The sequence below is a fragment of the Callithrix jacchus genome, chromosome 3, assembly GCF_049354715.1.
Source record: "Callithrix jacchus isolate 240 chromosome 3, calJac240_pri, whole genome shotgun sequence".
Lineage (NCBI taxonomy): Eukaryota > Metazoa > Chordata > Mammalia > Primates > Cebidae > Callithrix > Callithrix jacchus.
This window is the reverse complement of record NC_133504.1, coordinates 146,828,601-146,852,941: the sequence shown is the minus strand read 5'-3', so window position 1 is coordinate 146,852,941 and position 24,341 is coordinate 146,828,601. Positions and strand designations below refer to the sequence as shown.

The 24,341-nt window shown below is 36.8% G+C and overlaps 2 protein-coding genes across 8 annotated transcripts in view; one reads left to right on the top strand and one right to left on the bottom strand.

Annotated features, from left to right (window-relative positions):
* Nucleotides 1-4,055, bottom strand: part of GABRA4 (gamma-aminobutyric acid type A receptor subunit alpha4) — a 77,905-nt gene extending 73,850 nt beyond the window's left edge. For all 4 annotated transcript variants that reach the window (XM_002745875.6, XM_008993404.5, XM_017970584.4 and 1 more), the window contains exons 1-2: nt 3,831-4,055; nt 3,312-3,430 (exon numbers count right to left, since the gene is read on the bottom strand). In XM_002745875.6, the coding sequence (XP_002745921.1) occupies nt 3,312-3,430; nt 3,831-3,916 (205 nt within the window). In that variant the 5' untranslated portion in view covers nt 3,917-4,055. The remainder of the gene's footprint in view (nt 1-3,311; nt 3,431-3,830) is intronic.
* Nucleotides 4,056-4,138: 83 nt separating this feature from the next.
* The window catches only part of GABRB1 (gamma-aminobutyric acid type A receptor subunit beta1), a 439,900-nt gene continuing 419,697 nt past the window's right edge, over nt 4,139-24,341 (top strand). For 2 of the 4 annotated variants that reach the window (XM_035293756.3, XM_078367259.1), the window contains exon 1: nt 4,775-4,900. Coding sequence is in view for 1 of the 4 variants with exons in the window: in XM_035293755.3 (XP_035149646.1) it covers nt 4,397-4,417 (21 nt within the window). In the remaining 3 variants the exon portion in view is untranslated. Of the gene's footprint in view, nt 4,452-4,774; nt 4,901-24,341 lie in introns of those variants that run through there. The other 2 variants (XM_035293755.3, XM_054253375.2) reach the window with 2 other exon arrangements.

Here is a 24,341-nt window from a genome sequence, read left to right as displayed (position 1 = left end):
TTCCCCCTTTCTTCTCCAGTGGGAGAATGTAGGAGACAAGGGAGAGGAGATCCTGGAGGGATGTAAAAAAAAAAGGAAACCATTTCAGTTCCTTTTATTTCCCTATCGCAAGCTGTGCTGCTGAGTTAAAAATACGTAATTTAGTTTCCAAATCTATTTCAACCCCTGCCTGGCCTACTGAGCAATCACAAACTATCCAATTTCAATTCAAATCTTTGCTTTTAGCTTTGTTTGAAATGGAACACAGAAAAGTTGTATAAACAGATATAAGTAAATGCCCCACAAAGAGCCGGAGCAGGATTATAGGAACCAGGAAGTAAATCCATATTTATAGCCTACTAGTCAAAATCTGGATTGTTTTTATTTTATTTTTAAAATACCAAACTTTCCACAGCATATGCAATGTCATAAAAGGGGTCTGATTTGTGGTATCTAAGAGTCTGTGCCAATGCTTAAGTTTCTCACTGTTTTCAGTGGTACACATTTACAACTTCATGTAAACAGATAACACATTTTCTGCAGGTGAGAATCACTATTCCTCTGTAGCGCTGGGAATACTGCGCATTTACAGAGAATGACCTACTGCTAAAAAGTGAATCACATCTACCACAAACATTTATCAGAAAAGCCAAGAAAGAAAGAAAAACCCATGTTTTGCTACATAGTAAATGTTTAAATGGTTAATCAATTGCTAATGCTGGAAGTCATGTTAATTTAACTCCTTCTCATAAAACTCTGAAAATATTTTCAGGTGGGTAATGCAGATCACTTGGCAGTGACAAGTTAGATGACGAATAATGTCCTTGAGACGTTTAGCAGAATTACGATCAACCAAAACCGAGTAAGGTCTCACATAGAATGTTTTCACTAATGTTATTGTCAATATAATGCTAAATGGTAAAAATAATCCATCTACAATGGATCCCTTCTTCCTTTTGAATTATAACTTGCATTACAGCCAGCTGGGCAGGTATTACTTTAAATTTCAACATTTATAATAAAACAATATAATTTCCGTTCTAACTTTTCACTTTGATTTATGTTCTGGTATATCAATTTTCTGATGAATATTTAAACTACATGGGACTGGATACTTGTCTTATTTTTTTCTTCACTTACAATGTCAAGTTTAAAACATGTATGGGCAGATAAATCCTCTTTTATTAATATAATACTGCCTTAAATGGTATCACATCATCTGAACCATTCTCCACAACACTATTTTTGATCTAAAATGGTAATTTCCCAGTCACTTATGGAAGATCATGCATTGACAAATGATTCACCTCTTTTCAGATTTGCATGAAGGCAAATGCAGTGCAGGCAACCTATCCCTGGAGAGGCAACATGAAAAGAAGCAGGAGAAACTTTCCTCCTTCTCACTGTCAATATACAAATGCTGGCTGGGAGTGGTGGCTCATGCCTGTAATCCCAGCAGTTTGGGAGGCAGAGGATGGTGGATCACTTGAGGTCAGCAGTTCAAGACCAGTCTGACCAATATGGTGAATCTCTACCAAAAAGTATATTTAAAAAAAAATAGTTGGGTGTGGGTGGCATGCGCCTGTAATCCCAGCTACTTGGGAGGCTGTAGCAGGAGAGTCGCTTGAACCCAGGAGACAGAGGTTGCCATGAGCCCAGATCATGCCACTGCACTCCAGCCTGGATGACAGAGCAAGACTCTGTCTCAGAAAAAAGAAAAAAATACAAATCCTGAATGAATACCCTCAATTGGCTTCCCATAACCTTCTTATAAAATCCAAGAAAATAATGGTTTGGAATTCAGAAGACCTGATTTCATCCTCTCATTAATATACTATGTGCCCTTATAGACATCACTTTCCCTTTCTAGACCTCAGTGTCCCCATTTGTTAAATGAGACTAGACTCCAAAAAAGTCCCAATTCTACTGTATCCAACTCCATTTTATCTCCACCAACTCTTTCTAGCCTCAGGCCATACTCCTACCTCACATCACATGCTGTCCTGCTCCCCATTCTTACTTTCTCCATTCTCCCAGAATCTCCTCTTCCACACACCCTCAATAGGAAGCATAAAGTTGCTCCATGCTTCTAATATTAGATGATACTCATCATGTAATATCTGATACCACTCCCATCTGCATGGCGTTGTCTTTTAAATACACAGCCTGCCCTGGGTTTACATCCTTCTACTCCCACTTACTAACTTCGAACTTGTACTAGTTACTTAAATTTCTAAGCCTCAATTTCCTTATCTGTAAAGTGGGGATAGTATTGGCTTTCAAAGGATTGTTGTGAGGGTTAAACAGAGTAGTAATATCTATAAAGTGCCTGGTATATGTGAACATGTTATTAAATAAATACAATATTACTGGTTGCTATTATTGTCACCACTTGAATGTAAGCTCCTTTAAGATAGAATCTTTGTCTTGTTCAACTCATTTGCTGAAGGGTAATTAATGCAGTGTACTGTAAAGAGCAGGGAATTTGAGATCAAAGAACTTGGGTCAAACCTGTGAATGGGACCGTAGCAAGTGATTCGTCCTTGTTGAACTGGGCTGAGAAGCTGTTTGAGGTTAAGAACTGTGTCTTACGATTTCTGTGGACCTAGTGCCTAGCACAAAGCTTGGCACATAGATTTCCATTATATATGCAAAGGAAATATGAGTATAAAAAAGAGCAACAGTGTTGTTAATGGATGTGCCTCTATTAAGTCCTTTAAACCTATTTTGTTGAAGAAAGCAAGCTGAAACATCTCTGGCTTTAAAGTCTTAGGAGGAAAGCAAATGACACATCCCCAAAAAAGAAAGAAAGAAAAAAGCATCCCGCTGTAGAAGAGAAAAGGAAAGGTCTGGGTTCTCTAGCATAGCAGGCAGCTTCATGCCCCAGATTCATGTCCTAGGTAGAACGCTGGCCAAGGTTTTGGCAGAGACTTGGACACGTGGGAGGAAGAGGGACTTCGGTTCAGCTGCCTCAAGTGCAACCTGCTCTGAGCTAAGTGGCCAGGTTCAGGGAAACTATTCTCAGCGAAGAGCAGCCAGGCAGCTGAGCCTAGAGTTCCCATTTTTGACTCTTCCTCTCCAACCTCCCCCACCCAGCAGTCAGGTCCCGGGAGGTAATTAGTGTGGGGGAGAAGCAAAGCTTCTGAGGGGGCAGGGAGATGGGAAAGTACGGGTGGAGGCGGTCTTCTTGTCATAGGTCTCACCAAGAGAGGAGAGATAGAGATTTATTTTTGCACGTGAGGCATACCTAATGATATTCCCACAGACAGACAGACAGGCAGACCAAGAGAGGGACAGACAGCACACACTTGAGCGTTTGAAATCGTTCATACCCCCAAATCCAGGACGCAGCCTGTTGTCATAACCATCGAGCAAACTGTCCAGGATGCGGGTGAAATTTTCTGTGCACAATTTCTCCTCCTTTTGGTTCTGTCCTGGGGATTCGTTTAAACTGCAAGAGAGAAAAAAAAAAAAAAAACGGGGGCGGAGGAGATTATTTTAAGAACCCATCAAAGAACAGGTGCAAACAGGTTTGTTTTCTAGGGAAAGAATCGCTTGCCCCAAGCTAAAGGCGACGAGGCTGGGGGTTGGGATGCAGAAGACAGAAATGGTCCGGAAAAGCGCGCCCCACCACAAGACCCCCAGTGCCCACACGCCTCTTGCGCCCCGCGCCCTTGGTGCTCTCAGCATCTATGCGGTCACAGAAAAGCCTGGCTTTGGCCCGCGATCTTACAGCTGAGATGAGAAGATCTAGTCCACCCAAGGCGGAGCGAGTGCCCGAAGGGGTCCGGGAGCTGGCCATTTCTCCACTTTCCAGTCGCCCACCTCCCTGCACACCCCAGAGAACTCACCAAACCGCCAGGCACAGGAAGCGCAGGAGGGCGAAACTGACCCCGGCGGATAGAGCGATCGCGGGTACCTTCTTGGCAGAAACCATCTTTGCAACATGCCATACTTCAAGCCTGTTCACGTTTCCAGGCTCTTCAGATGCCCTGAGCAGGGTGCGAGGAGAGGGCAGAGAGGCTCCCGCGGCGTGCGCACACTCGCGCTCACACTCGCCCGCGCTCAGCCAGCCCGAGCCGGGGTGGGCGTGTGTGTGCACGGGGCCAGGGGAGGCGGAACCTGCCTTCCTCGCCCCCTCCTTTCTCGCTCAGCGTTCAATGTGTATGTAGAGCTATGTATACCGCTCCCCACCCTTTCGTGCCCGCGCGCTGGAGGTTCTGGGGTTCGCATCCGCGAGCTCGCGCTGCAAGACTCGGCAAGTTTGTTCCGACTGTAACTCCGGGCATGAGGACCGGGGTCTCTCGCCCCTCCTCCGGCTCCGCAGCCCCTCACCCCAAGTGGGCTCCCGCCCATAGCAGTGCTCGGCCTCCTCCCTCCTGGCCCCCTCCCTTCCGCTGGGATTTGGATCTAACCAATGAAGCTCCTCTCTCATCAGGTTGTGCGAGGACCTGTTTGTACCCAGAGTCAAGGTTGGAGGTGGAGAAGGGGTGGGTGGCGGGGACTGCTGGGCGTGGGGTGGGAGGAAGTGATGAGGAGGGCGGGGGTCAAGTCCAGGCTCAATCGACCTTTGAGACCCTCCCCTTCAGGTGTTGTGGAGGGCGGTAGGGAGGGCGACGGAACCAAAAAGATTCTTCCTGGTAACAGGGGTTACCACTCACCGAGCGGACTCCCGCCAAACTATTGCAAAGTGGACTCCAGCCGCACCCTAGTCCCAGCATTTTCTAAGCTATGGCTTTAAAGCTTCTTTACCCGCCTCCACTGGACAAGCGCGCACCCTCCGCTTTGCTTCTCCATCCTTTTCTGGAGAGGAGCGGAGAGGTGGAGACAAGCGACCTCTTGTCAAAATCACTTTCACTTCTTGCGACACTCTTCTGTTTCAGAATGGAGTTGACTTACTTCCAGAGGTTGACCGCTTTAGGTAGGGGGAAAGGACGGCTGGAGAGAGGGAGAGGGGGAAAAAGAGAAAATGTGTGTGTGACAGAGGCACACACACAGAGAGAAGGTGGGGTGTGGAGAGAAAGGATACATAAATTGAAATGGAGAGGGACAAATCTTAGTTCCTTTGGGACGTGAAAGGGATCACTAAGCTCTATATCTTTAGTGTTTTACTGAGCAAAGGTAAGCATTCCCAACAGATCTTTGAAAAGCATTTATTATTGGCTTCAAGGGGGGAAAGCGTCTTTCACATTAGTAATGATGCATGTGGAAATTTTCATATGATGGACCAATGAGCTAAGCAATTCCCATAAACTGGAAACAAACACCAATTAGGTTCTATTCGGAACTCTGATGACTTGTTCAGATTTGGATGACTAGTGGACGGGTATGAAGTGGGAACGCATTATATTAGACAGAGGTTTGGGTTTTTTGTGTGTTTTAAACGTTTGGATTCAAGTTTTCTTTCTAAGGGAAAGCCAAAAGTGCCCATCATGCGCAATAGCCAGAGCTCCGTGCTCTGTGTTGTGTACTGCTTCCTTCATGGAATTTGTCACACTTCATCCTAATTCCATCTCTATCATTCTTTTCTCATAGACTGTAGTCTCTCTGAGGGCCTGGGCTGGGTAATTTTTGCTCATCTGTGTTTATTTTATCTGTTGCTACAGTGCATGCCACATAGAATGTCAATAAATATTTATCGAATGAACAATTAAACAAAGCAATGAATTGCTTGTTCCCAGATCCATCTTATAAATTTGGATGAGGTTCAAACTCTCTCTTTTGGGAAACAATTGAAGTACTAGTGCATCCTCCAAAATATGCCATGAATGCACTGGTCATCACGGATTCTCCACATATTACATTATTTCTCCAATCTGAATACTTTCCTACATTTTTAAAAAGCGAATCTAGCTCTGTTGCCCAGGCTGGAGAGCAGTAGTACCATCATAGCTGACTGCAGCTTCTACCTTTTGGGCTCAAGGGATCTTCCTACCTCAGCCCCTAAGTAGTTGGAACTACAGGTGTGTGTCACCATGCTTACTCAATATATATTTATGTTTATTTCTTTGTAGAGATGTGGAGGCTCTGCAGTGTCACCAGGCTAGTTTCAAACTTCTGGCCTCAAGTGATACTCCTGCCTCTGTCTCCCATAGTGCTGGGATTACAGATGTAAGCCCAACCCCTTCCTTACATCTCTAAGCCTTTTCCTATACTTTCTAAAACCTAAATTGGTATTTGCTAAACTACTTTCCCTTGCTATTTTTATTTAAAAAATATACATTTCAAAAAATAAACAACCTAAAATAATGGCTTTGGAGAAGAAGTTACATATTGTTAAAGATAAGTATCTTTAAAATTCAAATTTAAAATCTATGAAACTATTATATTCAAATTAAAAGAACATTCTTTCAGAGGAGCTACTTCCAGTTATATTTTTGTTAACTGGGTTATAGTATTTAAGTTCAGCTGAAGATAATACTAAAGACATTTTATTTTATTTTACAATCTTTCATTTATGTTACTTTTGTATTACTGCAAGAAAACATATGTTGAATTTCACTGCCTGAAATCTTTAAAAAAAATTGCCTATTAACATGAAAGGTTTTTTTGTAGAACTCTAACATCCTGAAAAGTTACAATTTACCTTAACTTACAAATATAAATATGCTATTTTTCCATGTAAACCCCTATTTGTGATAGCCCAGGATTGTGAATGAATTATACTACCCTCAAATATCATTATGTTAAGCCAGTCACATTTTAAAAATTAAACAAATGGGTTTGCTTCAGATATAATAAGTTGCAAATAATACAGACAGCCAACTGCTAAAACCTTAGGATGGACCCTTCAAAGTCCACAATGCCTTGTGGACTATGAAATGCCTTGAAAATAAACACGAAATTTTGTTTTTATGTAATGCAATTTTCTGTAAGACTGTTTATCTCCAATCAAGTTCTTATAGACCATGGACAACTACAGTATGGACCAACATTTTAATATAAAAAAAAAACGCTAGAACATGCAACCAAACAAGTGAATGAATATTGGTAATTAATGTGTGATAAACATCTCTATCTCATTTTATAAGCTTGCCCATTGCTGGTTTCTATAGACTATCATGTAGATTGTAAATCTCTTGTGGGTACTCGGTCCCATTTATTGTCAATTTATCATATGTCCAATGAGCTTGATACACAAAATATTTGAGTCATAATGAAGTAAATAATTTGAAATAGTTCAACCTGTTCCTCTTTTTTTCAAAAAAATTAATTCTTTCTGGTAAATATTGAACCAATTGTAACCATTTGAGTAGGTTACTGGTATGAATTATTGCTTTAAGTTCTGAAGGTTTGTAGATGTAGACCCAGTTTGAAACATTTCTGTTCCAAGAATTTAGAAGCTATTGACAATTTTAGATTAATGTATTTCTCTGCCCCTTGTATTTAGCATAGGTGAGAAGAATTGATTTGATATTCTCTTAGTTAATGCATTTCCTTTTTTGTATTAAAACAGTGTTTCTATTGAAGTATTACCTGTATATCAGCCTATTATCATTGTCGAGTTATGGATTTTTTTATCTTCATTCATTTCTTATTGTATGTATTTGAGGTATACAATATGATGTTTTGATACACATATATATATATAGTAAAATGACTTTTACAGTCAAATTAACATATCTACTCTCAGCAAATTACTGTTCAGTGCACAGTGAAATATTATCAACTATGGCTTCATGCTGTACATTAGATCTTATCATCATATATAACTGTAACTTTGTACACTTCAAGCTCTATCTCCTAAATTCCCCTCCCCACTATCCCTTCTTTGGTAACTACCATTCTACTCTCAGTTTCTATGTACTTGGCTATTAACAGATTCCACAAATAAGTGAGAACATTTCATATTTATTTTTCTGCACTTTCTGTGTCTGGCTTATTTCAGTTAGTATATGTCCTCCAGGTTCATCCATGTTGTTGCAAAGGACAGTATCCTTTCTTTTTTAAAGCACATATATATGTGTGTGTACATGTATCATATATATATATATATATATATATATGCACACATTCATCCACTGATGGACACACATAGGTTGTATCCATATCTTGACTATTATGAATAATGCTGCAATAAACATTAGAGCTCAGATATCTCTACAAGATGCTGATTTTATTTCCTTCAGAAATATGTCCAGAAGAGGGATTGCTAGGTCATATGATAGTGCTACGTGTTTTTTTTTTGAGGAACCTCCATACTGTTTCCGCAATAGCTGTACAAATTTACATTCCCACCAACAGCGTACAAGGGTTTCCTAATCTGAGAGAATTTAACATACTGTATTTGACTAAACATCTCATAATACCAGTTAATACTGTTGTCAAAATAAGAACTTTTTGCCATATAGTTAATGTAAATTTAGTTATTTCAGAGAAATTACTTTAAAAATTAAATTAGGACAATATTTTACCTGAATAAACTCTACATATGATATTTGGAAGTTCAACTATTATAGTATATATTTTAATTATTAATTATGTTTTATAATTGTCTGAGATCAAGTTGGACATTAAGACAGTATATCAATACTAATAGTCTCCAAGCTCTCACATTAATTTAAATTATATTAGGAAATATTAGTTATTCAATATTAACTTTTATTTTATTTGAAAGTCTGATTTTTAAAATAAGTACAAAGAATACAATTTAATGGAATACAATCCAAGTAATTCATTTAATAACTACTTTTTTAGGCTCAATTGAAAATGTCTAATAATATGTGAAGAATTATTTTATTTGTCAGAACTTGAATTCTGAAATAAGCTCTCAGAATAAGTTTAGAAGTACTACTTCAAAGAGCCATGATTCTGTGTGTGTGTGTGTGTGTGTGTGCACATGTGAATGTGCTATAAACCCTGTACAGAGTACTAATTATTCCTTTAATTATGTTAGTGTATGTATGGTATGTGTGTATTTTTAAAGTTTCTGGAAAAGGTACTATTATTAAGAAATAGATTTATTTTCAGCACCTAATAGTAACAGTTTGCAAGGATAATTCATGCATTACCAATAGTGCCCCAAATTAAACCATATAGTTCATGCAGAAGGGATACACAAAGATGTAAATACTGACAGGTCTGATTCATTTGACAACCATTTAAACATTGTCAAATTTTTTCCCAAGTGCATATTTTATAATAAATACAATGCCATGTCTTGTTTCAAGAGTGATAAGGGACTAGTAGAACTACTTTGGAAAGCAGTTTGCCAATAAATTAAAGTTTAACATATTCATACCATATTACCAAACCATCTAATTTTAATTTTATAGCTCCAAGAAACTCTCAAACATGTTCATGAGGCGACATCTAAAATATGTTATGTTGTTCATAATACTGAAAACTTAGAAACAAATTAAATGTCATTTAACAGGGAAGTGGATACATTATATTGTGGTGTAAAGAGAGAACTAGACAACAAGTAAAATAAGGAAATAAGGTATATGTTGCAATATAAATATGTCAGGAGTAAATGTACACAAAATAAGCAAGAGGCAGAATAATGAAAATATTCTGAAAGAGTTAAAGACACCAGTGACAAAAATAGTTTACAAGATAATGGATTACCAATAAAAGAAACAGTGCTAAAACTCCTTCTGCTTATTAGATAACAAAACTAGCTAGCACAAGTTAATGCCAACATGGTTATTAAAATAGAGTTTGCACAGAATAGACATACTGACATCACAGCCTGAATTTTCATCTCATGTTTCATACTAAATTCTCTGAAATTTGCACATGGGACCCATGAGGAGGCATGAAGAGATACCTGTGCATGTCCAAGGACCTTCCAGACCTCCTCTTTTCTTCCACCAATCTCCTTCTAATTCTAAAGTCCACCCCTAAAGCTCTTTCTAATAAAATTACTTCCTTCAAGTCAGCACAGGGAGATACATTTGAGCTGGACTCATGTCACCTTATTACTTCAATTGCAATAAAATCTTTTCTTTTTTCAAAAGCTCTGTGTCCGATGACTTCTAGTGCATCGGGGAGCAAACCTCTTTCTCTCAATAACAATAATACCTTCAGCAAAATATTCATATAACATTTAAAACATAAAAAATTTATGCATTTTGTGGACATATATGTAGCCATATGAAAAAGTCTGCATGAAAAAATAGGTAACAAATTCAAGGTAATGGATATCCATGGCAGAAAGAGGAATGAAATAAGGAAGAGAAACATTAACCATTTCAACTATTTATGTACTGCTCTATCTCATTAAAAAATATCTAAAGAAAATATGACAAAATGTTAAGATTTGCTAAATCTGATGGTCAGGACTTAGATGTTCACTATGTACTTTTTTTTTTTTTTTTTTTTGGAGTTCATCATCTATTGTAGAGCAAGGCCCTGTAAACCTTTCTAGCTTAAAACAATTTGTGATACTCTCTCACAGTGCACATAGTTTGACTAGGCTCAGGTAGTGGTTCTCCCAGGAGGTCTTTCACCCCAATGCAGTTAGATAGTGGCTAGGACTGGCATAATTTGAAGGTTTAACTGAGCTGGGCATCGAAGATGGCTTATTGCTTCACATGACTGGTACCTCAGCTAGAGAGAGAATTGGCTAGATTCTCTTTCTTTCTCTCTCTCTATTCCTTTCTCTCTGTCCTCCTTACTTAGCTAGCTTGAATTGCCACATAACATGCTGGTTTCAGGGTATGTTATGTAGCAATCCAAGCCAGCTAAGTAAGGTGGCTTTTTTATATGCCAGCTGGCTTTCCCAATGTAAACGTTTCAAGTTAGGCTGAAGCTGAAGACTTCTTACGACCAAACCGTGAAAGTCACAGAGCATTATTATACTGGCCACAGCAGGTTACAGGGTCAAACCGGATTCATGCAGAAGGGGATACAAAAAGATGTAAATACTGAGAGATATGATCATTTGATCTTTGAAGGCTAGCTATTATATGTATTTTTCATATGCCTGAAATATTTCATAGAACAAATTGAATAGCATTTTATAAGAATGATGTGATGGTTAATTTTGTGTTCACTTGCCTAGATCACAGTACCCAGATGTTTGGTAAGATATTATTTTCAATATTTCCGGGAATGTATTTCTTAGATGAGATAAAGATTTTAATTAGTAGACGTTAAATAAAACACATTATCCTCCATAATTTGGGTGAATCTCATCCAATCAGTTGAAGGCCTTAATAGACAAAGACTGACCTCCCAGAAGAAGGAATTCTGCCATCAGGTGAAATTCAGATGTGAAATGTAACATTAGGCATTCCCTGGGTCTCCAGTCTTCCAGACTTCCCTGCAGGTTTTGAGTTTACCAGCCCCTATAATTGTGTGAGTCAATTCCTTAAAATCTCTACAGAGAGACTGATCTACGTTCTATTGGTTCAATTTCTCTAGAAAACCCTAACTAATAGAGTTGCATGGGGATATAAGATTAAATAAACATTTAATCTTAAATGTTTTGGGTTCTAGTAAAATTGTGTGTCAATTCAATGTTAAAATTGTTCTTGTCTTTCAAATGCCATTGAATTGTTCCAAAAAGTGATATGACATTGTTATAGAACTCTGAACCTTATCTTACAACAACTTATTGTTTTTGTTACTCTTAGAATGATTAGTTTTTTATGGCACAATTAATAACTCATGATATGTGAACTTTTATAAATGTTAAACCTACATAAACTATTACTTAGATTCTAAATTAAACATATTTGAATTTTTTTCTTCTGACTTTTCAATTAAACAATGCATTCTCGCTAAAGAAATTTTGGAGACAAAATACTAGGAACAAATTATATATCATACAGTCATTCAAGTAAAACACTTTTTACACTGTTTTATAAAAGTAGGCCAAAGCCTTTGCAAAAATATCAACATTTACTTTACAAGTTTTGGGAAAAACAGTAGTGAGGGAGCATATTTGGCAAGTTAATAAGTCCAAAAAACAAAGATGCAGAATATACTGTGTACCTTATGCAATTTTATTGTATATGTTTACATTGCATTTTTTAATTTTATAATATTTTTGTTCTGATGATACACAGCGATTCCTCTTTTAAATATGTTTATAACCAGAAGAAAACATAAATTAAATCTAAAGAATGAATGTATTTTCACTAATCATTCTAGACACAAATATTTTAGTCTTTCAAATGTTTAAATCACAGTCACCTTTAAAGTAAAGCACAATGGCAGAAATGTATGTGGCTTTTTCAGTATCTTTAAGTCCCCAATGCAGAGCCTGTAATGCAAACCAGGCATACACAAACTAAATGATTAAAATATCATAGATGTATACCAGCCTGCCATCAAACCAACACAGTGTTTGAAATTAAACTTTTACTTTCCAGACAAATTTGTGAAGCCTGAACATGATACAGTGGTGAAATATTTGGTCCTCAGAAGACTACGAAGCCAAACTGCTCTTCATTACCATCTGGTGGCTACTGCATGGAGTGGCATTAACTACAATTTTAAGAGAGAGTTAAAGGGACTGATGTCATTAGAACAGAAGGAGAACCTCAGTAGTATTGATTAATATTGAAAATGCATGAGGAGGACTTGTGACTTTACCACAGAAAAGTATATCACAAAAAGTTACTTACTGGAAACAGTTTACAGTGAGCAAAAGTTGAATGTTTGATTTATGGATAGCATAAATCAAGACTGCCAAAATACTCCTTTTTGTTTTATAATTTTAAAAAAGACATTTTGTTTATTTAGTGATAAATTCTGTGTAGCAAATTATCTGAATCTACTAAAGCTTTCAGTCATCCATGTATCTTCACATGTCATTTACCTCAAAAATACCCTTTTCTTTTTTATCTACTTGGAAAATGCTATATACCTTTAAATTTTAGATTAAATACACCTCACTTGGGAAATCTGTTTCCTCCCAGGTAGGGGTTTTGTTTCCTGTCTCTACAGAGTATTGTATTTCTGTGGAAAATTTGACTAACGATTTCTTTTCATGACTGACTGAGTTTCTCCAGGATATGATATTTATTTACTCTTGTAAGACCCAAGTTCTAAGCATTTAATATTCTTATGTAAGGAGTGAATTCACATGGAAGTTTATTGTTATTTAGGAAATAAATAATATTTTAAACCACTCCAGGCTAAAAGACACTGAGACAAGGGACAAATTTAGGTTTTGGAGAAAGTAAATGTCCATATTGACATTCCAGTTTCCCACTCCCATCACAGAATTGCAAAGCCAAAACAGAACCAGAGAAATCATCTAGTTCTACATTATTTTTAGCATGGGACTGAGGCTCAGAGAGATGACATGGTTTTCCCAAGTTTCTGTATAATTGCTAACTACCAGAACCAGGATTGGAATCCCAGACTTCTGACTCTTTCCCCAGTGAGGCTTTTATTCTGCTGACTTAATCCCTGACTTTACTTAAGAGAAAACTTAGGTCTAGGAAATTAGGTTTTGCGGCTAAAATACAATGCCCTTTCAGGAATTGAATCCTATTCTTGATCCATGTCAGCCCACATGCATCTACAGGAAAGTTAGGAAATCATTGATTATGTTATTTGGCACCACAATAATATATTTTAAACTTTCTTAAAGTTCTTGAATTTTTTCCAGTGATTGCAATTCTAGGCATTGATCCTAAGAAAATGACAAGATATTTATGTCAAGATTATAGACATGATGAGCAATAAGGTATCATTATTAATACCTTTTATTTTTCGTATTTTCGGGTACATGGTAGATGTATATATTCATACATTTTGATGCAGGCATGCAATGTATAATAATGTTAATACTTTTGAAAGAAAAAGAAGAGATTCACTGGTATATCTTCGGCTATTAAGGAATAAAATTTAGGGCTGAATGGGAAGAGTTTGAGGTGCTAAAAACACACCTTGTTTTTTAACTGCCTATTCCACCTATGGGTCAGGCCAAATATTTGATTTAAAAAGCAAACAAACAAACAAATGAAAACATAAACAAAACAGATGACACAGTCTCTTTGAATCTGTTAAGATATGTAGTTTATAATCTAGAATCAGTTTTATTCTTTGAATGTGTATTTGACGCCATACCAGCCAGTTTTTCCACCTTTAAAAATTATATTTCTAGGAAAAGCAATGTTAGGTATTTGAAGTTTAATAATTATAATTTTAATAGTTTTATGTGTCCTCGAAGGTCAATAGCATGCAGCTATTTGTAATTGTTGCTAAGGCATGTATAGAAATAGTGAATTCAGGCCGGGCATGGTGGCTCACGCCTATGATCCCAGCACTTTGGGAGGCTGAGGCGGATGGATTACTAGGTCAAGAGATAGAGACCATCCTGGTCAACAAGGTGAAACACCGTCTCTACTAAAAATACAAAAATTAGCTGGGCACGGTGGCATGCGCCTGTAGTCCCAGCTACTCGGGAGGCTGAGGCAGAATTGCTTGAACCCAGGAGGCGGAGGTTGCAGTGAGCCAAGATAACGCCATTGCGCTCCAGCCTGGGTAACAAGAGCGAAACTCCGTCTCAAAAAAAGAAAAAAAAAAAAAAAGAAATAGTGAATTCTGAGAGGACAAGGAGCAGGCAGATGCCATCACCTAGATGGAGAGAGCGTCTTAGCCAAGAGTGAGCCTAGGGGGAGGCCAGACACACCTGGCTTTGTGGCTCCTAGAGTGAATGTCCCACATGCAGAAACTTTTCTGAAGTGACTTTTTTTTTGAGAAGGAGTTTCACTCTTGCCTCCCAGGCTAGACTGGAGTGGCACAATGTCCGCTCACTGCAACCTTCACCTCCCAGGTTCAAGAGATTCTCCTGCCTCAGCCTCCCAAGTAGCTGTGATTACAGGCACCTGCCACCACGCCCGGCTAATTTTTGTATTTTTAGTCTAGATGGGGCTGGTCTAGACTAAAATTTTTAGGCCTGGCTGGTCTCTAACTCCTGATCTCAGGTGATCCACCCACCTGAGCCTCCCAAAGTGCTGGGAGCCACCGTCCCCAGCCCTGAGTTATTTTTTAAAATGGTTCTTGGTAAACAAGTGAACATCCAGTGAGATTTTAAATGTCAGTATATATTGAAAATGTAGCAAATTTGTGGTTTGAGCACAGTATCTGATAAGGATCCATCTGATGCTAAAAGGAATGGGAATTAAACAGAAAGTAGTAAAGCAGTGCAAACATTTTAATCATCAATAGAGACTATGGACAGTCTCTCTTAACTTATAGTAAGTTTTTTTTAAGCCTCTTGAAGATATAAGCACTGACAATGTCCTTTTGTCAATCACAGAGAACTGTACGTCTCCCTCTGCATGCTCTTCAAAATTAGTGTCCAGTACTTCTACAGCAGCTACCAAATATCTTTTTTTTTCTTTTTTCTTTTCTTTTCTTTTCTTTTCTTTTCTTTTTTTTTTTTTTTTTTTTTTTTTTTTTTTTTTTGAGACCGAGTTTCGCTCTTGTTATCCAGGCTGGAGTGCAATGGCGCGATCTCAGCTCACCGCAACCTCCGCCTCCTGGGTTCAGGCAATTCTCCTGCCTCAGCCTCCTGGGTAGCTGGGATTACAGGCACGCGCCACCATGCCCAGCTGATTTTTTGTATCTTTAGTAGAGACGGGGTTTCACCATTTTGACCAGGATGATCTCTATCTCTTGACCTCGTGATCCACCTGCCTCGGCCTCCCAAAGTGCTGGGATTACAGGCTTGAGCCACCGCCCCCGGCCATTGACCTAACACTTCAAGAGTCAACTTGTTACATATGGGCCCTAGCTAAATTGTGTCTTATTTAATTTGTCCTCTACTCTGGCTTATTTACAGCCAAACTTGCAGCATCTTAAACTTTTTTTAATGAATATAAATGTCTTCTTTCCTCCCTTCTTTTCTTTCTTCTTGTTCTTATTTTTTTTTAATTTACTTAAAACTTGGAAGTATCTTATTTGGGGAGGCTCTCGTTATGTTTTTTGCATCTTCTAATAAAGAAGCAATAATTTCTTTTTGTTTTATCTTGGTTGATAAAAATCAGATACTATTTTTCTGACTCATTTTGACATTCTTTGAGAAAGGAATCCCTTCCGTTAGATCATTTACGACAGAATTATGATGAAAAATGTGTTTTTCTCTGTCCCTGATATATTGAATTATGATCACAGATTTTGATTTTAGATTGGGGTTGTCTTTCAAAAATTTTATAAGGTGACCAATTTCTCACAGACAGACCCTTCATTATGTTATGCTGAAAGAGTTGGGCTCTTGGGAAAGATATTTATAGTAATAAAATAATACTATACATATAATATATATAATACATATAATACAGAGTGCATATCCCACAGGGTGTGCAGTACCAAACAATTAAAAATGTATTTAAAATTTTTCTTAATAGTTATAAGATGGAACTATTTATTTTTATAGGTCAGGTACATCCATTGCATCTATATATGTCTTACATCATGAATAAAAAATTACTCCAAAATAAAATTGCTTCACTTGCTTTTTATTATGGAGACTTGAATTATGATAAGATGCATATCTATAAACAAACTATTTTTCAAATGGGGAAATATAGTGACCAAGAATCAAAAACCGTTCTGTAACTAACATGTTGTTTTCAACATATTTGGTTTTTCTTGTAACACAAAGTTTTGCTATGTGTGTACCTTAACAGGAGTAAGTGGGATTAAGTGGGGTAAATAGAAAATATAGTAAGATTATAGTTTAAATAAATGCTGCGATTAAAAGATAAAGGTCGCCACACTGAATAACAAAACAAATCTCAAGTGTACTTAAAAGAGATAAACTTTAGGCTGGGCCTGATGGCTCAAGCCTGGGATGCCAGCCTGGGAGGCTGAGGCAGGTGGATTGCTTGAGCTCAGGTGTTTGAGACCAGCCTGGGAAACATGCCGAACCTACAAAAAGATTAGCCAGGCATGGTAGTGCATGCTTGCTGTCCCATCTACTCAGGAGGCTGAGGTGAGAGGGTTGCTTGTGCCAAGCGGCCGAGGCTGCAGTGAGCCATGATTGTGCCCCTGCACTCCAGTTTGGGTGGCAGAGCAAGACTCTGTTTGAATTGAAAAAAGAAAAAGAAGAAAATAGATTAAGTGTAAGGACAGAAAATCTTAAGGTGAAGTTTACATCATTTGTCACTATATTAATATCCAGCAAAGGATGCTGTATCTGTAAAAGTATTATTAGAGATATTCCAAAGTGATAAAGAGGTAAGCCCACCAGAATGATCTAATAATTCTAAAGTTATCTGAAGCTCAATTAATAGCTTAAAACACTAAAGAAATAATTGATGAAACTAAGATCTCTAATTACAGTGGGATGTTTTAACATACCCTTCTCAGTAACTAAAGGAACAAACAGATGAAAAATGTAATAAGGGCATGGATGATTTTAACAATGCTGTTAATAAATTGGGCTTTACTGACAGATAATGCTGCACCTAATAATGCAGAGTATGTATATTCTTTTCAAATGACATACGACATTATCTCAAGTTGACCACATGCTGGGTATTAAAGCATGCCAAATAAAGAATCTCAAAGGATAGAAATCATACCAAGAATGTTCTTTGATCATTGTGAAATTAAGCTTGAAGTCAATAGATAACAACAGAATCTTTTTAGACAATGAAGAAAAGTTGGGGAAACAGGCCAGATAGGAGAGACAGGTCACAAGGAGGTGTAAGCCTTACTAAGACAACTGTATTCTAACAGCACTGAGTATCATTAAAGGATGTTTACCTTGGGACTTACATAATCAATTTTGTATTTTTAAATTGTCATTCTGTTTGCAGCTGAGATGCTGGGGAGGCAGGGTTGTGAGATTAGGTAAATAATGTTTTGGAGTGAAGAGAAGTATAGAGGCAGGCAGGCCAATTTGCCTAACTTACATTATTATAGGTGAGTGTAGTTGCTTGAATTGGAATAATGGCAGTGGAGATGGAAATAAGAGGAAAGATTAGAGAAATATTTAGGTGGCAAGATGGACATCGTTGGCATTTCTTGTTAACAAGAAATGACTGCCAGATTTTTGTCTTGGTTAAATGCTTGAGTGGCATCATTCAGTAAATACAGAATACAGGAAGTTGGAAGGCAGAAAACTAGAGATAATGGCTGTGGGACAACCAAGGGTGCCCCATAGTCACTTAAATCAGAACAGTGCTCTGTATCTGAAATATACATTTGAAATGATAAATGATAAATAAGACATGGACTAAATGAGATTGTACAAAGAAAGAAGAGAGGAGAATGTTTGTGTTAGAATATACAGAATGCCAACTGTAAAACTTGTAATATTGACTATCATTTGAGGAAAAAATAAAATATTTTGCCTTTTTTTTTTTTTTTTTTCTTGAGACAGAATCTCACTCTGTTTCCCAGGCTGGATTGTAATGGCATCATCTTGGCTCACTGTAACCTCCGCATTCAAGGTTCAAGTGATTCTCCTGCCTCAGCATCCCGACTAGCTGGGATTACAGGCTCCTGCCACCACACCCAGCTAATTTTTTTGCATTTTTAGTAGAGAATAGGTTTCACCATGTTGGCCAGACTGGTTTTGAAATTCTGACCTAAAGTGACCCAGCCACCTCGGCCTCCTAAAGTGCTCACACCCAGTCAATATTTTAACTTTTTAACTGGACTTCTAAAAATACAAGCATTATTAATGATGATCACCGTGTTATGCTATCAGATATATTTTATTCATTCTAACTATATTTTATATAAATATAAAATAAAATATAAATATATTAAACATATTTCTAAAATTTTATATATATTATATATTTATAAAAATTTAAATATATATGCTTTTGAATCAAAACATCACATTTACTATACAGCTATATATACCTATTATGTATTCATAATAATTAAAAATTTTAAAAATACTACTTTTATAATGTATTTGCCTTATAGGCTTATCTATATAATTTTAAAGAACAACATCTAAAATTAATGCATTCACACAGATAATCAACACTATCTACTAAGTTTAATGTGCTTATTTTCAGAATAGCATCAACTTTAATTTTTTTGAGAAGAAAAGAATAGAACTTGAGTGCTAATAAGTCTGGTTATAGAAGCTATGCTTATGACCATTGACAAGAATTCTAGGTGGCCAGGTATTGCCAAAGTCATATGACAGTTAGCATAGAAATCCATACAATTTCGGATTATCTCCAAAGCCCTGGAATTTGATTGTAAGAGGAGAAGTTAATTGGTTTCCATGATTTAAGTTGAGGGGTTTTAGGGCCTATTCACTAGATAAAGACAAGTGAGCCAAAAACATTGTGTATTGACCACAAAGTGATGGAGGTAGTACTGAACCAGTGGTCTCCTGGCTAGAATGGAAATAAATAAAACCAAGAATGTGGTGATGGTCACCATTTGATAAACAACTGGTAGTTTCATCCAAATTCAGTATTTTTCTTTTTAACAAATGTCTATAATTCGAAAGCTTCTTTTTGAAAGGCTTTGCCAAACAGTTTACAAAACAGGACATTCAAATAAGCTTGTGCAAGCCTCTGCAGGTAAAGTAAGAATTATTTACCTGCCACAGCTGACATTTTAACCAGGCTACTGCTCACCTATGTACAAATTTGGCTGTATTGCTACAGATTCTTAGCCAGCCTTTGCTTTGGTGCATACTCAAGGAAGCTTTCTCAATGAGTGGTACACACTGTCTTGTCCTTCTGTTATAAGCAAAAAAACAGCACAGCAGGAGTTGCAATGACCAAAGTATTTCCCTTAAAAAACAATGTTTAAGATGTAATCAGACGATCATGTTTTTGGAAAAACAAACTATAATAAAATATAGCCAGTAAAGCTAACCAGACCCTTTTGTCAACTATTAGAGAAGTAATAACTGTTTACATTATTTAGCTCAGCTCTCTGCCTCAACCTTGCTTAAGAGATGAGAACCTGAGGGGTTAAGTAACAACAACAAAAAAAACCATCACATCTAGTCAGTTAATGGTAGTGAGAGTGGTCTCCTGCCGCCTGCTCTAGCAGTCTGTGAATGATTGCATAGCCATGATTGTGCTGCATACTAATGAAGGAAATTTGGTAAGCAATGCAAGCTTACTTTATTTTGTTAATACAAATAAATATGACCAACTCAAATGTTGCCACATTTCCTAAACAACATTTATTATTGTGAAATTATCATGCCATCATCATGTATTCTTCTTACTTAGCAAAATTCCTGAATCTTCTTCCCCAAAGCTAGAATATTGTTGGCTCTGACCTTGGCTCATTCTGACTTCTGAACTTCTTGGCTGCTTCACTTTTGGAACATTGCTTCTCCACTCCGGGTTTCAGTGTCATTTGCAAAATCAGGACCGTGATAGTGCCCATTTCATAGGATTTTTTAAAAAGATGAAATGTGTTAATACATGTTAAAACCATTTGAAGAGTGCCTGGAACATAGCTAGCACTAACAAAGTGTTAGTTCTATTAATAACTCACATATTGGATTTCTGAACCTGACCCTTTTTTTTTTTTTTAACTCATTGTCTCTGACAGAGAGAAAGTCCTTCTGTAGCTAGAGGTAAAAAGCTTAAAAGTGTTAAAACACTAGGGAGTTAACACATTGGTGTGAATAAGCTTTAGTCAAAATGAAAATGAAAGCATAAGACTAGTGGCAGTTTCAATGATGGATGAAGTTCAAAGAGCAAAACACCTAAAAATTGAGAGGAAATGCAACTGTGTGGAAAACATTAGCAGAAAATGGAAGGCCCAGAGACAAATTTCAAAGGCCTTCCTGTTTTGCCTAAGACCTCACCTCATCATTGTTGCTGCAAAAATAAGGCCACAGATATGAGCTGGACCTAGACCTGTGATCTCACTCAGGACTGAGGGAACTGCACTAGGTATTAAGACAAACTGTGAACTGTCTGGGTGGCAACCACTGAGAAAAATGGATCGCAAGAAGGATGTGAGCTGAACCAAGGACTTCTACCTTGGCCAAGGCTTGCCTGGGGCCAAAAACTAGGTGCAAGAATAGATAAGGGTAAGGTCCCAAATGGGGCCAAATGGTTTTGATTGAACATTTGAGAAACAGAAATATAACAGACTCAGACTCAGAGGTCAAGCTATTCCAAAAGAGATCATCTGTGGGCATGCATACCTGTTCTCGTCTGTCCCAGTCGTGGTGGTGTGGTACTTTAGTTTGATTAAGCCCTGCTTCACTTTGTATTTTTCATATTGCTTCAATCTTAGGACAGCTCATTTATTCATATTCTCTGAGTAAAATGCACTTCTTGATAAAGGGAAAAACCATCCCTTTTTCAAGTTTTAAGATTTGGGCCTACATGTAATTTTTATGTATGATGAATGAGTATAAATTTTCCCAACTGTATATGATGTATACATATAAAAGCTTATTCACACCAATGTGTTAACTCCCTAGTGTTTTAACACTTTTAAGCTTTTTACCTCTAGCTACAGAAGGACTTTCTCTCTGTCAGTGACAATGAGTTAAAAAAAAAAAAGGGTCAGGTTCAGAAATCCAATATGTGAGGACTTCTATAAAAACTCCTCCCAATCGTTAAAAGCCATTTTTTTTAAGATTTCAAAATACAGCAAAAAAACTCACAATAGAGTATGATATAATAAACATCTAGGTACTCCACACTGAGCTCTATTAAATTCTGAAATTTGTCAAAATTGATTCAGAATTTAAAAATTAATTAAGAAAACATTACAGATTCAGTTAAAGCTTCCTGAGTATCCACCACACTGTCCTTCATTTGAAAGTAACAATCATATTAAATTTGGTAGTTCATTTCATGCACACTTATGTATTATTATATGTTTACACAAAATAAATACTATGTAAAATTATTTTTGTTTTAAATATTTTATTTGTAATATCTTCATGCAAATTGATTTTTTAACTCTTATTTTAAGTTTAGAGGTACAAGTGCAGGTTTGTTACACAGAAAGTGTGTGTCATGGGGGATTTCTTGTAAAGATTATTTCATCACCCAAGTATTAAGCCTAGTACACATTATTTTTCTTGACCCTGTCCTTCCTCCCAACCTCCACCCTCTGATAGGCTGAAATGTGCATTGTTCCCCTCTATGTGTCCAGGTGTTCTCATTGTTTAGCTCCCACTTATAAGTGAGAAGATGTGGTATTTGGTTTTCTATTCCTGCCTTAGTTTGCTAAGGATAATGGCCTCCAGCTCCATACATTTCCCAACAAAGGCTTTTAATATTAATTTATATTTTTGAGATTACTTATGTTTAAACATTGTCATGGTAATTAACCCTAGCCTTTATAACAAACAACACAACATAATGAAAAGTATTTCTTCCTCATGTGAAGTCCAATGTTGTTTATTCTTTTTTTTATTCCATTTTAGGTTTTGGGGTACATGTGCAGAACATGCAAGATAGTTGCATAGGTACACGTGTGGCAGTGTGTTTTGCTGCCTTCCTCCCCTTCACCCACATTTGGCATGTCTCCCCATGCTATCCCTCCCCAGCTCCCCCTCCCCGCTGTCCCTCCCCTATTCTCCCAAATAGATCCCAGTGTTTATTCTTATGCATTCCTAAGTAGCTTGTCTCCAAGTGCTGACATTGGGATCTGGCTTCTTTCATTATATGACTCCACTGACTTAGATTCCTTTTTTTTTCTAGCCTTATATACATGGGAGAGAAAGGAAAAGGAGAGAAAACACATGAGATATTTAACCACCTTTGCTAAGAAGTAACCTATAACATTTCTTTTCACATTCTACTGATCAGAACATGTCACATGGTCAGTGAAACCTCAAGGGAAGTATGCCTGCAAGCCTGTGGATACTGGTATTCCACAAGAGATTCTACCACAAAAGTATAGTTGTAGTTCATTTATGTAACCACTAAAAAGTTTTCCATTGTGTGAGTACACCACAATTTACTCATTCTCCTGTTTATAGACATATAGATTGCTTTTAATTTTTCACTACTGTGTATAATAGTGCAATGAACATTCTTGGACATGTCACTTTTTGCATTAGATTAACAATTTGCAATTCTCTGAGGAATGACATTGTGTGTGTGTGTGTGTGTGTGTGTGTGTGTGTGTAAGGCTGCTTATCGTCAACATTACCAGATACACTTAATGGTTTTTCAAGGTAACTAAATAATTTGTGTTCCCATCTCTCTATGTTCTTAAAAACACTTGTATTAGTGTTTTAAAATTATTTTTAGAAATTAGCTGGGTGCCTACCACTATGCACTGCTAATTTTTGTATTTTTAGTAGATACTGGGTCTCACTATGTTGGCCAGGCTGGGCTCCAACTCCTGACCTCAGGCGATTCACCCACCCCGGCCTTACAAGCGCTGGGATTACAGGACTGAGGCACTGTGTCTGGCCTATGCAGACAATTAATTGAACAAAATGATTTTTCTTGATTTAAATGAGAGTAGAATCTGTTTTTGAACTAGGTGCTAAAATGTCCAACATGTTAGTGCTAAAAATGCTATTTCATTAGTTTGTTTGTATTATTTAGGTTTAAGATATTTTCATGTGTTTAGTTGTCATTTGGATTTCTCTTCTTTCAGTTCTATTCATATCCATTGTTCCTTCTTTTTATTGGCTTGGCTGTCTTTTCCTTTAGCTATTTAGGGAGCACTTTGCTAATCTTAGATTCTATTTTTTGTTATTGCCTATTGTCTTTGGCAAAAATTTTTTATACCAAGTTTTTAAACTTCCAATAGTGTCTTAAAGTGAAACTATTGGATAGTGGAATAAAATCGTGATTTTCATCTTTGATTTTTCTGTAATTTCCAAATTTTCTACATGAATGGTGTATGACATTCATATAATAAATAAAATTTAAGAGAAAAAAATAAAGTGAAACTATTGTAAAAGGAAGAAAACAAATTTATTACTTTTATTTGGAGTTGTACCAAAAGAGAAGGTTGAATTATGTGGAAGATTTAAATTTGGAAATTGTCAAGTTTATGAATCTTTTCATTATGGTTTGTGTTTTTTCTGTCTTACCTAAAAATTTTTCTCTGAAATAATGTCATAAAATTTTATCCCATTCATTTTAATTTTAAAAGTTTAAAGGATTTTTATTTTACTTGGAGTATATTTTTATATGTCCCATCAAGTAAGTATCCAGGTTTATTTTATTTCCTTATAGTTAATCAACTCTAAAAACACTAGAGATCTTATAATTTCTCATTTGCACAGTTACCTCTGTAATATATCATATATCCACATATTATTGGAACTGGTTGTGGATGTCCTATTCTGCACTTTTTAAATTTCCATAGTTTCATGATATATTTTGAGAGCTACTAAGGTAAAACCTTCCATTTTGTTTTCTACAAGCACTTTGTCCCAGGTTTGTCAATATTAATTTTAAATGTCATCTTTATAAAGAACCTGTCAATATATAAATCTAACACTACCGTCATGTTTG